The sequence below is a fragment of the Phascolarctos cinereus genome, unplaced genomic scaffold (assembly GCF_003287225.1).
Source record: "Phascolarctos cinereus isolate Bilbo 61053 unplaced genomic scaffold, phaCin_HiC Scaffold_4;HRSCAF=312, whole genome shotgun sequence".
NCBI lineage: Eukaryota > Metazoa > Chordata > Mammalia > Diprotodontia > Phascolarctidae > Phascolarctos > Phascolarctos cinereus.
In genome coordinates, this window is record NW_027555847.1 from 16027860 (window position 1) to 16042500 (window position 14641).

The following is a 14641-nucleotide window of genomic DNA, read 5'->3' on the forward strand; positions in this document are numbered from 1 at the left end:
GTCATGTTTCCCTAAGAATTCTTTCTATGAAGAGTCAGCTTATGGGTCACTTTAGTCCAGGGATGGGGTGAGTGTGTTCCAGAGCCCAGGGAAGGAGCGCTAGCTAGGGGAGGGTTGGTGACCGCCAGTACGTGTGTCTTAACAGAGGGGCCTTTCCCCTGAACATGCCTGGCCTCTCGGGGCACCACTGGCTCCTTGGTTGGGCTTCTCGAGAATAGCCCCACTGCTCTAATTCTGACATTCCATTAACCCAATCAAAGGGCTCATGGGTGCAAGACACGACGGATGCGCTGACGGTTCTTTTTCAAGTCACTCTTGTGAAACCACTGACGGTGTCTAAAATCTGAAGAAATGGCCACTGTTCTTCCCCCCAGGTGACAGCAAGTCCTAACCCCTTGCAATGGCCTTTGCTGAGGACGATGGACTTATATCTGAAAACAGTAATAAAGACAGTAAGCTAAAAGACAAAAGGTTTGAGGAAGGAGGGTAGGGTGGGCCAGGCAGGGTTCAAAAGAACGCAGCGACAGCCCTCATTGGTCTGGAAAGTGTCTGTTTAATAGCGTTTCCATCCAGATACCAGGCCCACCTGCCTGACCCCTCCCTCCCCACCACAATTCGTCAGCTCTCATCCCAAGAGTAAGCAGCAGATAAAATACAATTTACAGTGTACACCATCTTGTCCCTACTCTTCCGAGTCTCAGGCCTTGGACATCCCATGACAACAAACTAGGACCACAGGTGTGCCATCACCCATGCGATAAAGCAAGTTGATATACATTTAACATTTTCTGATATAAATTTAAATATTTTACAAAAACAGTTTCCCTTAAAACATACAAAGTTCACCGAGCATACTGCCCGAGCCCCACATGCGTCTCTCTTAAAAATATAAACGTTATTTGATTTCCAGGGTGCACCACGGAGAAGGCACTTGTGTTACAGGCTGTCTCGAGCAAGTCCAGAGGGAAGCAGGTGCAGGAGCAGCCTCCTCCTCTCCTCCTCTGGGCATCGGCGGGTCCTCCAAGCCCTCGGGCGGCAAGGAGGGGGATTGTACTGCAGTCAAAAAGTCACAGGGGTCGACCAGCTCTTCCTCTAGAATCAAACTGCTAATAAAAGCCAATTCGTTCACAGGTTCAAACCGCTTTCATTCTCTCATAAATTACACAGTAAAAGGATGCCACTTTCATCATCAAAAATAGTACTGGACAGCAGGGTATTCAAACGGTTGTGTCAATGGTGGGGGAAGAGCCTGAGCTCACCCACCCCCGGGGAGAGGCGCAGGTGGGCAGAGCCCCACGTGAGGAGGCTGCAGTCTACTGCTGGGACAGGAGGGCTGTCCGGTTGGCCTTCATCTTCTCCAGCCTCTTCACCAGGTGACTGTTGGTCATCTCCATCTCCTCGATCTTATCCAGCGCCGTCCGTAACTGCACAGAGAAACAGCACCGCTCAGGCGCCCACGGGCCAGAAGCCACCCGTGCCTGGGTTCTGGTGGGCATGCAAAGGCCGAGGGCCCCCCAGGAGAGAACACAGGAGGAAGGCCTCGTTCCCTCCCTTGCAAGTGCAGTGGGAGAGCTTTGTTGGGGGAAAAAAAGCCCCGGTGAAGAGGGCCCATGATGGGATTCTAAGGGCCCCCTCAGGGCTAAGGGGTCCATAAGGGGCAAGGGGCCTGGAAAGGCTGACTCGAGTCAGTGTTTGAGCCCCAGCTCCCTGGCTTCACCCTTGGCTTCAGGAACACAACTGTAGCAGGAGGAGGATTTGTGGAGCACAAGGAGGAGGGGAAGGCTCAGAAAGTCCCGAGTCTAGCTGGGAACTGTTGCCAGAGAAAGAGACAGATGCGAAAGGCATAGAGGGGCCACAGAAAGAGCGCTGCTTGTCACCTGATTGGTCACAGGAGGTGTGGGAAGAGCATGGTCTGGCTCCAGGACTGGGAATGTAGGTGCCAGGAATGGTGTGGGGACACAAAACAGAAAAAGGGAGTGTAGGGGAAGAAGCCTGCTTTCAAGAGAAGCTAATTCCATCTGGGAAGTGCTAAGTTAGAGATGCCATGGCACATCTGGACAGACATGTCCAGCTGGTGCAGGTGAAGGAGGGTTCGAAGTCAGGAGAGAGATGGATACAGGCTGGATAAATGGATCTGGCCAACAGGAACGACCAAGGGGGCTACTATTAGCAGGAGAAAACATTCAGGGCTCTGAAAATGGGGCCAAGGGCTCTGCTTGGGCTCTTGGGCTTCCTGGGCCAGGCTGATGCTGGGGAAGGCAGGGCCATCACCCAGTCAGGTGCACAAACGCTGGCCCATTCTGAGGGACTGGTGCAGCCTGTCAGGCTGACCCTGCAAACAGCCAAGGGCCAGGGCACTCAACCAAAGGACCTGTGAGACGTCCACCTCATTTGTCATTATGTGAATGATCAGCATTCTGTCTCCCTTCCCATTCCCTCCCGCTGTCCCAGAACCACACAGAATCTTGACCCACGGGCCTTCTCAAATGCAGGTGCCACCCCTCGGGATCTCTGAAGCAAGTACCTCGCGCTGAAGCTTCCTCTTGTCCGCTTTGAGCTCATCTTCCACTTTTTCTGCGTTCTCGGCCGCACTCTTGTACCTGGCCACCTGTCCTTCCAGCCTCCCGATCTGTAAGCAGGAGTCACCCATGAGGCCGCGTCTCCCAGCGTGCCCCCCCACCCTCTACCCCATGGAAAGCAGCTGGTGGCAGAACCAGCTGACATGATGGGAAATCCCTGGTGGAAACATCACATAACCAGTATCCGAGTGCTATACCAAGCCCACAGTCCCTGCCAGTGACTCATGGGTCGCCATTTATAAATCCAAAGCACCCCCCCCCCGGGATTCCAGCTGGACGGTCCTCAGAAGGCCAGGCCACTTCCCACGTCCACGTTTTGTGGTTACCCCTTTCTTGGGGATTGAGGCAATGTCATTCAAGGGGACAAAGAAGACAGAGTTTGAGCAAGAGCACAGACTTGTATCCCAAGGGATTTTCACTTGGACTAGTGGGCTGCTGATTTTCCCCCCACAATACTTGTCAAGTGGAGAAACTATGTTTTGAATCCCCCTACTAGCTTTAATAGCCAGCCACGGAATGAGATCCTGACAAATACTGAGGGGCTGAGGGGTGTCGGACAGCCCGTGCCCAAGAAGGCATTTGATACACCAGAGGAGGGTCTCTGAGCAAAGTCCCAGACGGTCATGGGATTGAGAGCTGACCATAGCAAATGGGACGAAATTGCTCAACCGAGGGCAGGGACTGGGGGCCACATGGGGATGAGGCGGGTGGGGGCATGGAATGGGGACCACGTGGGGATGAGGCGTGGGGGGATGTGGAACGCACAGGCTGGCACTGGAGGCTGCGACAGATGGCTGCAGTTCCCCTCCAGCTCCAAAACGATGGGATTCTGGGGACAAAATATATCCAGGAAGCACTTACGTTTTGCTCCATGGTTGCTATATCTTGTTCTGCTTTTGAAAGCCTGAATTTGTATTCACTAATTTGTCTGTTGGCATCTCCTGGAACAAAAGACAACAATGAGCACTCACACAGGCATCAGCAGCCACGGCCCCCAGGTCAGAGGGCATGCTGCCAGCTGGTCTACCTCCCAAGAGAGAGGCTCGCTATCTCCAAGGGCTGTGGGCTGGGATTACAAAGGGAAGCAGTACTGATGAAGCACCTACTGTGTGCCAGGCACTATGCTAAGGCCTTTTCAAGTACTAGCTCAGCTGGTCTTCACAAGAACCCTGAGAGGGAAGGGCTATAATTATTCCCGTTTTACAGATGAGGCAGACAGAGGCAAAGTGACTTGGCCCGGGTTCTACAGCTAGAAAGTACCCAAGGCTAAATTTGAACTCAGGCCTAGCCCTCTGTGCATGGTGGTGCCTTCTATGGGCCCACAACAGAAAACCAGGGCATCTCCACCTCTTCTTTGATTCACATAAACACAAAGAAAGATCCCAACCCCACATGCTAAAAACGGCCAGTTCCAATGCCCTAAATCACTATTGATTAGACAAATGCAAATCAAAACAACTCTGAGGTACCACATCACACCTATCAGAGTGGCCAACATGACAAAACTGGAAAATGATAAATGTCGGAGAAGAGGTGGGAAAATTGGGACACTAATGCGTTGTTGGTGGAGTTGTGAAATGATCCAACCATTTTGGAGAGCAATTTGGAACTATGCCCAAAGAGCTGTAAAAATGTGCATACCCTTTGACCCAGCAATAGCACTTCTAGGGCTATATCCTAGAGAGATCATACAAATGGGAAACGGACCCACATGTACAAAAATATTTATAGCAGCTCTTTTTGTAGTGGCCAAGAATTGGAAATTGAGGGAATGCCCATTAATTGGGGAATGGCTGAGCAAGTTGTGGTATATTAATGTAATGGAATACTATTGTGCTATAAGAAATGATGAGAAGGTGGTCTTCAGAAAAACCGGGAGAGACTTGTATGGACTGATGCTGAAGGAAGTGAGCAGAACCAGGAGAACACTGTACACAATCACAGCCACGTTGTACGATGACTAATACTGATAAACTTAACCCTTCTCAGCAATGCAAGGATCTAAGACATTTCCAAAGGCCTCATGATGGAAAATGCTATCCACATCCAAAGAAAGAACTATGGAGTTTGATGCAGATCGAAGCATACTATTTGCTCTTTTTTTTCCTTCTGTTCTGTTTTGTTTCCTCTTTCTCGTGGTTCCTCCCATTGGTTCTAATTCTTCCTTAAAACATAACCAATGTGAAAATACATTTAGTAGAAATTTATGTGTAGAGCCTATATCAGAGTGCACACTGTCCTGGGGAGAGAAGGGGAGAAAAATTTAAAACTCAAAAGCATATGGAAGTGATTGTTGAAAACTAAAAATGAATTAATAAAAAAAGAAAAATATGTAATTTTTAAGAAAATAACTCCATCTGAGGATTTTTGTGGCCTCTTAAGTTCAATGTGTGACATGACAACCAAGCTGCCCTAAGAGAGGCCAGGCTTCCTGGGACAGGCAGAGGGGGGCATCCTGCAATACTCGGCCCTGCTCAGATCACAGCAGTGTTCTGCTCTGTGACCATGTAAGGTCACTGAGAGGCTGAAGGGCAACCAGGGTCCTGGGGGGCTCTGACAGCTGTCTCCATGTGCGAAGGGCTGTCATGGAGTTTTCCTACATAATTTCTTGAAAGATGACATCTAGGCTCTTTTTTTTTTTAAATCATGGCTTTCAGGTAGTCTAATAATTTTTAAATTATCTCTCCTGGATTTATTTTCCAGGTCAGTTGTTTTTCCAGTGAGCTATTTCACATTGTCTTCTATTTTTTCATTCTTTTGGTTTTGTTTTACAGTGTCTTGATTTCTCATAAAGTCACTAGCTTCCAATTGCTCCAATCTAATTTTTAAGGAAGTATTTTCTTTAGTGAGCTTTTGGACTTCCTTTTCCATTTGTCCAATTTTTCTTTTTAGGGCATTCTTCTCCTCATTGGCTTTTTGGACCTCTTTTGCCATTTGGGTTAGGCTATTTTTTAAGGTGTTATTTTTTTTCAATTTTTTGGGGGGGTCTCCTTTAGCAAGCTATTGACTTATTATTTTTCATGATTTTCTTGCACCACTCTCATTTCTCTTCCCAGTTTTTCCTCTACTTCTCTTACTTGCTTCTCAAAATCCTTTTTGAGCTCTGCCATGGCCTGGGACCAATTCATATTTTTCTTGCAGGCTTTGGATGTAGGAGCTTTGACTTTGTTTTCTTCTTCTGATTGTATGTTTTGATCTTCTTTGTTACCAAAGAAAGATTCTATGGTCTGACTTTTTTTGCACAGTTTGCTCATGATCCCAGCCAATTACTTGAGTTTTAAACCCTTCATTAAGGTAGGGATCTGCTTCCAGTGTGGAGAATGTATTGTCCCAAGCTTTGAGGGTTTTGTGCAGCTGTTTTCAGAGATACTTCTAGGGATCTGTAAGTTTTCATTTCTTCCAAGGTGGTATGATCAAGAGCGAGGTGTTTACTCCTTTCCTGGCCTGGGGCTCTGGTCTATGAGTAATCACAAGCTCTTCTTTTCTGCCTTGGAACTGTAAGGAGGATTCCCTCTCTACTGCCACCACAAGCTCCACCACGCCAGCACTCCTCCTTGCCCCAGGACCACCACCCAGAGCTGTGACCCAAATCCAAGCACAGGCAAAGCAAGAGAATCCTGCACCAGCACCAGCAAAGAGATCCCTGCAATCCCCCTCTGATCAGCCACTTGATTACCCCTCAGTCTGTGGGCTGAGAGCTCAGGAAGCAGCTGCCGTCCCGGGGATACACTGGGACTGGGGCCAGACCGAGGCCCTCTCTCACTGTGGTCTGACAGACCTTTCCTACTGACCTTCTAAGTTTTCTTTGGTGTTTCTTGGTTGAGAAGTCTGAAAACCACCACAGTTCCCCTTGATTCAATACCCTAAGGACTGCTCTAAGTTCACTGAGGACTATTCTTTGCCTTTGCAGCCTGCGTGGCCCATACTGAACTGTGCTCTTCTCCCAGCCCAGCACAACAGACCTTTCCAATCAACCATCCAGGTTGTCTTGGGCTGGAAATTTGTTTCACACTGTCTTTTTGTGGGTTCTGCTGCTCTAGAATTTGTTTAGAGCCATTTTTTACAGGTATTTGGAGGAGTCTGGGGGAGAGCTCAAGCAAGTCGCTGCTTTTACTCCACCATCTTGGCCAGGGCTGTCATGGAGGAGAAGGAAGACCACCGTTGTCCTGACTCCAGAGGGCAGAAATGGGGAGCCGGGCTAGGGACTACCTAGAGGTTGGATAAAGTAAAACTCTCCACCACCACCAGGGGGAGGCAGAGCGGGAGGGTATATCTAGACACGTTGGTGTGGATGTACGTGAGTCTAGGTCAGGCGTGGGGAACGTGGAGCCTTGAAGCCAAATGTGGCCCTCTAGGTGCTCAAGTGTGGCCCTTGGACTGAATCCAAACTTCACAGAACAAATCCCCTTCAAGAAAGGGGACTCAAGGCTGCAGGCTCCCTACCCCTGCTCTCGTTTCTCGCCTCAACATGGGGAGGGGGATCTTTAATAAAAACCCAGGAAGGAAATGCGCCGGCTTTCCCTGACCACTTCCTTCAGCCAACACCATCTTCCTTTCACAAGTGAAAGGAAGACAGCCACCACCGCGCCTACTGTAAATTGATGATGAAAAGCCACTCCGTCAGGGAAAGGAGACACAGCCCCAAGGCCTCTGCATGGAGAGGGAGCCCTCCGGACTCCTGAGAGGGGAGCCTGGACACCCCAGGCCTCCGACTGAGCCCTTCCCAAGGAGAACTCGGTTTCTGACGGCCCGTCTGCAGCTCACCCTGTGCTGAGGGCCTCATGAATGAAAGCCCCAACAAAAAGCCCCTGAAATCCAGTGGAGAAAGAGCCTGGGGCTGCCCCATGATGTCCATCTGGACACATGAGAGGGAGGGACGCGGGTCGCTCTGGGGTGGGCTACCCCACCCCACGCCAACTCTGGTCCGATACATACTCTGCATCTCAATGAACTGCAGGTCTGAGCCATTCTCCAGTCCCCCGGGTTCTCCAAATGTGCCGTCATGCCGAGAGCACTTCTGTCTTTCTTCTTCCAGCTGCAGTTTCAGCTTTCTGATCTGAAATCAGGACAGACAGACATCGTAACACGAGGGCACACTGCCACCAAGCTTGCTATGCAAACCAACAGGCTGGCTCCGGGAGGGCCGGGCCGAGGGGCAGAGCATGAGCACACAGCCTGGCCAAGAAGCACCCGATCATCTTCTCCAAAATGCAAAGCCACCCCACTTTACAATCTGAGTCCTTTCTGAAGGGAGGGGAGTCGGTTTAAAAAAAAAAAAGACCCATCACCATTTTTAGGGGTGGTGTGGGTGTTCTAATCATAAATGTTCCCCACCTCAACAGCACCTTCACAACGAGACAAGGGGAGGGCGAGGCACGCTGCTGAGCTAGGCCAGAAGCCCCTCATCAGAAGGCGCACCTGGAGGCGGGTGCTCAGAGTGGCCCCAAGCTGGCTCTGGGACTGGCTTCCTCACTCATCGTAAATTTAACAGTGGTGGACCCAGCTCACGGACACACGACTCGAGGACTTTTTAAGTACCTAAAGCCCAGACTCTGAGATGAATGAAGGCCTAGGCAGCCTCTCTCAATGCAAGCCACCTTTCTGAGCATCTCAGTGAGGGTATGCTGCACCCACCACCCTGTCTGGGAGAGGGAGCTCCTGAAGAGACCCAGGGCACGTGGCTCACTGCCAACGAGTTTGCAGCAGGGATGGCTAAGCCTGTCCAACAAAGTACAGACAGGAAAAAGATGCCCATGTCTGATTAATCTTGGGAGGGAAATCAAAGAGGAAAGCCATGACCCTCCAAAGAAAACACCACCTTGCTTTATTATCCTGACTTCATAATCCAGGGACACTAGAGATGTTCTGCAGTACAGGCCCTTGGGGGGTCGAGCCCAACTCCCACCTTAGACAATGTGAGACAAAGGCCTCAGGGGTCCCGGGAACTTGTGACGGGGGCTCACACCAGTCCAAGTGTGGTAGAGCTGAGCTCTGAACCTAGGCCCCAGAACGCTTTCCTCTCCCCGTCATACACTGGCGCCACACGTACAGTAGAAGGACGCGGTCTTTACCTGGGACAGCAGCTCCTCTTTTTCTCCAGCAAGTTTTCGTAGCCTTACATCTAAGACAAACCAAAATACGAGAAAAAGACAAGGTGGAATTTTAATGACTTGAATTACCTTTTAGTAAATGATACCGCTCAGAATTCATGGCTAATCACAACACACCTGCTTAAGCACGTTTAAAGAAATGGTGGGAACACCAAAAGAAATAAAAGTCTGTATGAAAGATGCCAAGCACTTATCAAAGCTCCGCTCCTATTTCCACACCAAGACCCGGCAGGATCCCATGGTCAGGGATGCTTCATTTTAAAGCCAACAGGAAGTATAAAGGTGCCCATTTAAAACTGGCATGGCCCCATCAGGAGGAAGGAGGTTAACCCAATAACCCCGTGCTGACAATTTCCAAAGGAAACAGGCTCTACAATCTCAGAGTCAGACACACGAGAGACTGGGGCCTCTCACGGCTGCCGCGGGCAGCAGGGAACAGAAGCGGGGGAAGGGTGGGTCCAGCCCCACTCATCTGACCAGCGTGGAAGTAGCAGGGCATCCTGGCCCCCGACCAGACACTCGCTCGTGCCCCAGAATACTGGGAAGAATAACACGGGAGGCAGAGGGCTAGCAATAACTGTCCGCAGGCGCCTGACCAGCCCCTGCCGTGGGCTGCCCATGCCAGCCACAGATCTCTGAACTCCTCTTTGGTGGTAGCAGCCTGGTGACTCCTGGCCGGCGGGTACCGTGCCCAGGGCATCTTTCCTCCAAAGTATCAGACCTACACAGTGGCCTTTTTTCCCTCCTCCCTACCCCAACACAGCCCTAATTTATGGCTAATAATGCGACTGTTTTCAAAGGCTCCCTTCAATTAATTTTACCTGGCTGCACCTCCCACCTCCCACCTCCCACAGTCCCTGCCAAACATCTCTTGTTTCCCTATGAAGACTCCTAAAAGAAACCCAGAACTTCTTTGAAAAAACGATTGAGGGAATCTCTTTGCACTCTGTGTGAGTCTGTGTCAATATTCCCTTTTAGATATCCTACTCTGGGCAGAAGGGCCTCAGTCCTATCAATTACGATTGCTTCATGCTTAGAAAAGCTTATCTGGGATCAAGAGATAAATAAAGAATTAAAACATCTGCAACAGGTGCAGAGAAGTGAAATACTCTGTCGAGGAGGAAGTCTCAAATGCATGGGCAAGGCTCCTGCTGCCCCTGCAGACAGCATGCCCCTTGCTCACTCTTTTCTAAATACTGTGTGGACACCTAACCCACTTGTGTTCAGCTTCCTGATGGCTCATGCAGATACAGGCCCTTGACCATCTCCTCAGAGAGAGAGCCATCGTGAATGGTCAAGCATCTTTCTGATTCCATTCCAGGCCATGGTCCAGAAGAGCCACAGACCCCATACCCCCATGAGCAGGCAACAGAGACCCAACTCCCAGCAGCCCTTGGGCTCACTCTTACCTAGCGGCCCTTCCCCTGCGGATTCCAAGACCTGAGCTGCTTCCTGAGACACCACGGTGATGGCGCCCACCACAGGCTCATGACTGACATCCCCATTTGGAGTGCCATCAGGGATTATAACTAAACCATGCTTCTGAAAGACAAAAAAACCATCACAAATGAGAACACACAAGGAAATCCAACATTCGGTGACGCGGCTGCCCAACGGAGGCCCCAGGCCGGACACGTGCGAGGGCCATCAGACATGGAGGTGGCTCGCGAGCACCCAGCCCCCATCAGGGAGTGTTGGCAGGATGACTGCTCACCTACCTCTCCTGTCTCCAGGGTTTCCTTCAGCTCGGCCAACTGCTCTCTGAGCACATCTCGCTCATTCCTAATGCAGTCAAAGGACTCTTTCTGCCTCTCTAGGGCCTGGGGGGGGGCAGAGCCGCAGGGAAAGAAGAGAGAGTGTGACAGACAGCAGAGGTGCAGACCTCCCAAAGCCCAGCCAAGCGGGGGCAGAAAGCCAGAAGGATCACCACTCTTAGAAGGACGGTGCTCATGCACGAGCTCGCTGCTGAGAACATGCTCACACACACGTAAGCACCGAGCACGGACGCTCACCTTTCTCTTCCAGACTATGGATAAACAGGAAGAGGAAGGGGAAGATGGAATTAGACACATAACCCATTAAGTTTTTCTGGTTGACTTAACTAAGAGTCTAAAATTATTTTTTTTGGGGGGGGGTTGCAAATCAGATTAAATTGAGGCAGCTAAGTGGTAAAACAGAGAGAGCACAGGCTTGGAGGCAGGAAGCCTTGAGTTCAAATCCAGCCTCAGACACTTTCCAGCCTGGGCAAGACCCTTCAGCTCTGTCTCAGTGTCCTCATCTATAACATGGGGACGACAAGAGCACCCACCTCCCGGGGTTGTCGTGAGGAACATCTGTACAGTGTTTAGCACAGAGCCCGGTGCACAGCAGGTGTATATGTTACCTACTGTCATTACTGTTTAAAAAATCAAATGCACATTTGCCTGATTTAATCAAAAAAGACCACCAAACATCAGTTCGATTAAAGCAACCTAAAAAGCTGTTGTTTCTGGTGACAGCTGTTATCCTCCTAAGACAGGAGATCAAAAATGTCCCCCAGAGACACACGCACCTGGTTGAACTGGAAATACTCCCACAAGTGACCCCTCCTCCAGCAGGGCCTCTCACTAGTGGCTCAAATATTTTAACCTGTATTATAGTGACCTGGGCACATGCTCTCCTCCCCTACTGGACTTCAATTCCTCAAGGGCAGGGCTCTTCTGTTTCTCAGCTGGATCCCCAGGGTTGAGGACATGGCAACCACGTAGAGGTGTTTGTGGAATTTCATTAACTTTGTCCAATAAAATAAGCAAATCAGCATTGATTTTTCTAATGGAACTACAAAATTCATATGAAAAAATTACAAGACCACTGCTTCAAAGCGTATGATGCCTCCCTCGGCAATGCCAAGCTGAGACAGGCCCCACAGCATGACCAAGCTTACCGCAGAACCGTGGCCGCCCCGGCCGCCCTTTTCTTTGGTGCCTGAGGTGGGGCGCCCTGGAGGGGTCCTCACCAGAGCCTCCTGAGGAAGGCAGGGCAGGTCCTGGAGCCCGGCATCACAGATAAGGAGACAGGCCCAGAGAAATACCTGGGGCCCACCTTCTTACCTCAAGTCCTGTGTTCTTATCGCCACCCACCAAGAAGTCGCCACCCTCGACCTCCCAGCTTTCCTTAAGGCTGATGTAAACCTTAAATCTTAAAATTCACCCCCGTGTATAATCAAAACAACCTGAACTCTTTCAAATGCATCTGAGTCTAGCATTCCTGGCCGGGACTTACTCTTACCAAGGACATTTCTGGCTAAGGGTATCAGCACCAAAAAGCCAGCTGGGTTGCACCTCTCACCTATGTGAAGTCTCCTGCATCTCTGTCATTGAGTGAAGGTTGGATGGCCAAGAGCGAGGCTACCAGACCACATTTCACCACCAGCACACTGGCAGAAGAAATGGGCTAGTTCCTCAGCTAACAGCTCCATGGCCACTTAGCATCAGCAGAGCACCGGGAGAGATGATGGGAGAGACGATGGACAAGGACACAGGAAGCCTTCCCTCTGGCTTTCTCACATATCCAAGCGTTCACCAAAGCAGTCATTAGCGTTCAGAATTACACAAACACTGACATTCTTAAACACCAACAGCCTCCAAGTGTGAGCCTAGTGAATCGTGGGATGAGGAGAAAGCAAGGCCCACACTCTTCCCACTCAAGTCTTGCCAGTACCTTGCATACGAGAGGCACTAAGCAAACTTTTGTTAGTTGGTGACTTGAAGAGGGCACCATCTCAACAGTTTTCACGATGAAATGCACGAAGTAGGCTTCCGCATCTGCTGCAAGTCACCCACAATCCTGGCCTCAGCTGATAATACCTATGTGCTCAGCATCATGCAGAACATGCAATTCTGTGAACAGGACAACGGTGGCTAAGCCAACAACATGCTTTACTGAAACAACTCCTAAACAAAGGCTGTCTTCATGCAGGATTAATTAGGACCAGACCGATATGGAACCAGGAACAGCAGGAAAGCTCTGTCCCACTGGGGTGGTGGGCGTTTGGTTTGTTTTTTTTCTGAATGGACTTTCACTTTTCTCTTCCCATAATTGTAGATGGGAGCATAAAAAGACATCTGTGATACCCAAGCATTCTACCAGGAAGTCTGAAACCTCTTAAAATACTTCATGACGGAATCAAGTGAATTGAAACTGCCCTGACACACACATTACACTGACCATCACCATCACTGACCTTGTATTTGTAAGAAAACAATTGTTTTTTAATCTGAGTGTTTTCAAAATAAAATCACATACTTCTTGGGGTCTAATCTCCTTTTCCCAACATCAAACTCTATTATTATAAAGCTAGCAGAAGTCAACGTGCACAAGGTTTTCTAAAAGGACAGTCAAGCCCTGGGGAAGTCTTCCCACATGGAGGCAAAAACTTTTTCTCAAATAGCAAGACCAAAGCTCTCATTGGGCAGGTAGAGTGGGCAGCCTTCAGGTGGTTTCTGCAGCACAGAGCCAGCTGAAGGAGGCAGAGGGGCAATCTGAAGGGAGAGCTGGACTGACACTGAAGTCTGGCCCATGGACAGAAAATGGGCATAATATACTCACTAAGCAACTAAATTCAAAGACTGAAACTAAAGCTTCAGGCGTGTGTCTTGTAAAGTGGATTTATTGCTTCTTTCATGTGAGTAGGAACCCCCCACACCCTTCAGCACAAAAATTCCCTTGGGTTAAGAAAATCCATTAGTTAATCTTGATTGTCAGAGAAGACAGCCGCTTGCCCAGACCATTCTAGAGCTCAGGAATGCAGGGGCCGTGGGTCCTGATTCTGCCGTCACAGTAAAGCTCTCTAACGGAGGGCTCCCTTCTGGACAGGTGCCATGTTAAGGCACCAGCAGCCACGGCCCATGGAAGCACCAAAACCTGCCGGAGAAAGTTTTCGTTTTCCACCAACTGAATGGATTGGGCGCCAAGATCCCTTCAGTTCTGACGCGGCCCCTGACAAAACTGGGCAGGAGAAAACCTACCTAAATGCTGAGAAGTGTCAAAGGCAAAAGCCAAACCTCTCAGGCCCTCTCGCAGTAACACTGAGGCTTCAGATCTGCCTTCAGTAGTGGGAAGCCAAAGGATTTATGGGGTGTTAAACACTCCCCATTCTTCTGCCTTGTGTCTTTGCAGATCCTTTGGCCACAAGAGCGCTGGACTCCCCTCTGGGCCTGCCTGAAGTGGGCTCCTTGTGGGGGCAGGGAGAGGGAGAAGTCTGCTGATTTCCCCATTGATTCCCATTCCATGCTGACCAAATATGCAAATACGTTCACAGTGCACATTGGGGGTGGGGGGAATGGAAAAACTAATCCATATCGGGCCTGCCTGAAGTGTCATCTGCTAAGTGGTTCTTCTGAATGGAGAGGGGCTCCTTGTGGAGGCAGGGAGAGGGAGAAGTCTGCTAATTTCCCCACTGGTTCCCATTTGATGCTGACCAAATATGCAAATACGTTCACAGTGCACACTGGGGGTTGGGGGAATGGAAAAACTAACCCATATCGGTCTGTTCCAAATCAGCACACTTTCCCCAAAGCCCCATTTCTTCTCATACCCCAATTTTTTTATCTTTCCAAATAAGTGTCTCCTGGAGGTCAAACAACTCTTTGGTTATGGTGTCTACTCTCTGCTGCATGCATCGCTTCTCCTGCAGGGAAAAGAAATAACCAAGAAGCAGAAAGAAAACAGGAGGCGAGGGGATGAGAAAACCAGGGAAGGAAAGGAACCGCCAGGTGATGGAGGGAAAGATGCACAGAGCGGGAGGGGGCTGCCTTGCAGAGGAGAAGGTGGGCGGGCGCCTACGCCAAGGGGATTCGCCCAAGATCACCCAGCGACCGAAAGGACCAAGGTTCAACCCCAGCAAGCTCCCAGCACCAAGCTCCATCCATTGTCACACACTAATTAGTCTGCATGTCTCGAAAAAGGGGCCAG

The 14641-nt window shown here is 50.0% G+C and overlaps 1 protein-coding gene across 12 annotated transcripts in view; it reads right to left on the reverse strand.

Annotated features, from left to right (window-relative positions):
- Positions 1-533: 533 nt before the first annotated feature.
- The window catches only part of LRRFIP2 (LRR binding FLII interacting protein 2), a 98437-nt gene continuing 84329 nt past the window's right edge, over positions 534-14641 (reverse strand). For 6 of the 12 annotated variants that reach the window (XM_078152083.1, XM_020979535.1, XM_078152082.1 and 3 more), the window contains 8 exons: positions 14265-14357; positions 10408-10509; positions 10099-10231; positions 8651-8700; positions 7515-7635; positions 3441-3520; positions 2525-2629; positions 534-1424 (listed from right to left, as the gene is read on the reverse strand). In XM_078152083.1, the coding sequence (XP_078008209.1) occupies positions 1314-1424; positions 2525-2629; positions 3441-3520; positions 7515-7635; positions 8651-8700; positions 10099-10231; positions 10408-10509; positions 14265-14357 (795 nt within the window). In that variant the 3' untranslated portion in view covers positions 534-1313. The remainder of the gene's footprint in view (positions 1425-2524; positions 2630-3440; positions 3521-7514; positions 7636-8650; positions 8701-10098; positions 10232-10407; positions 10510-14264; positions 14358-14641) is intronic. The other 6 variants (XM_078152087.1, XM_078152085.1, XM_078152092.1 and 3 more) reach the window with 2 other exon arrangements.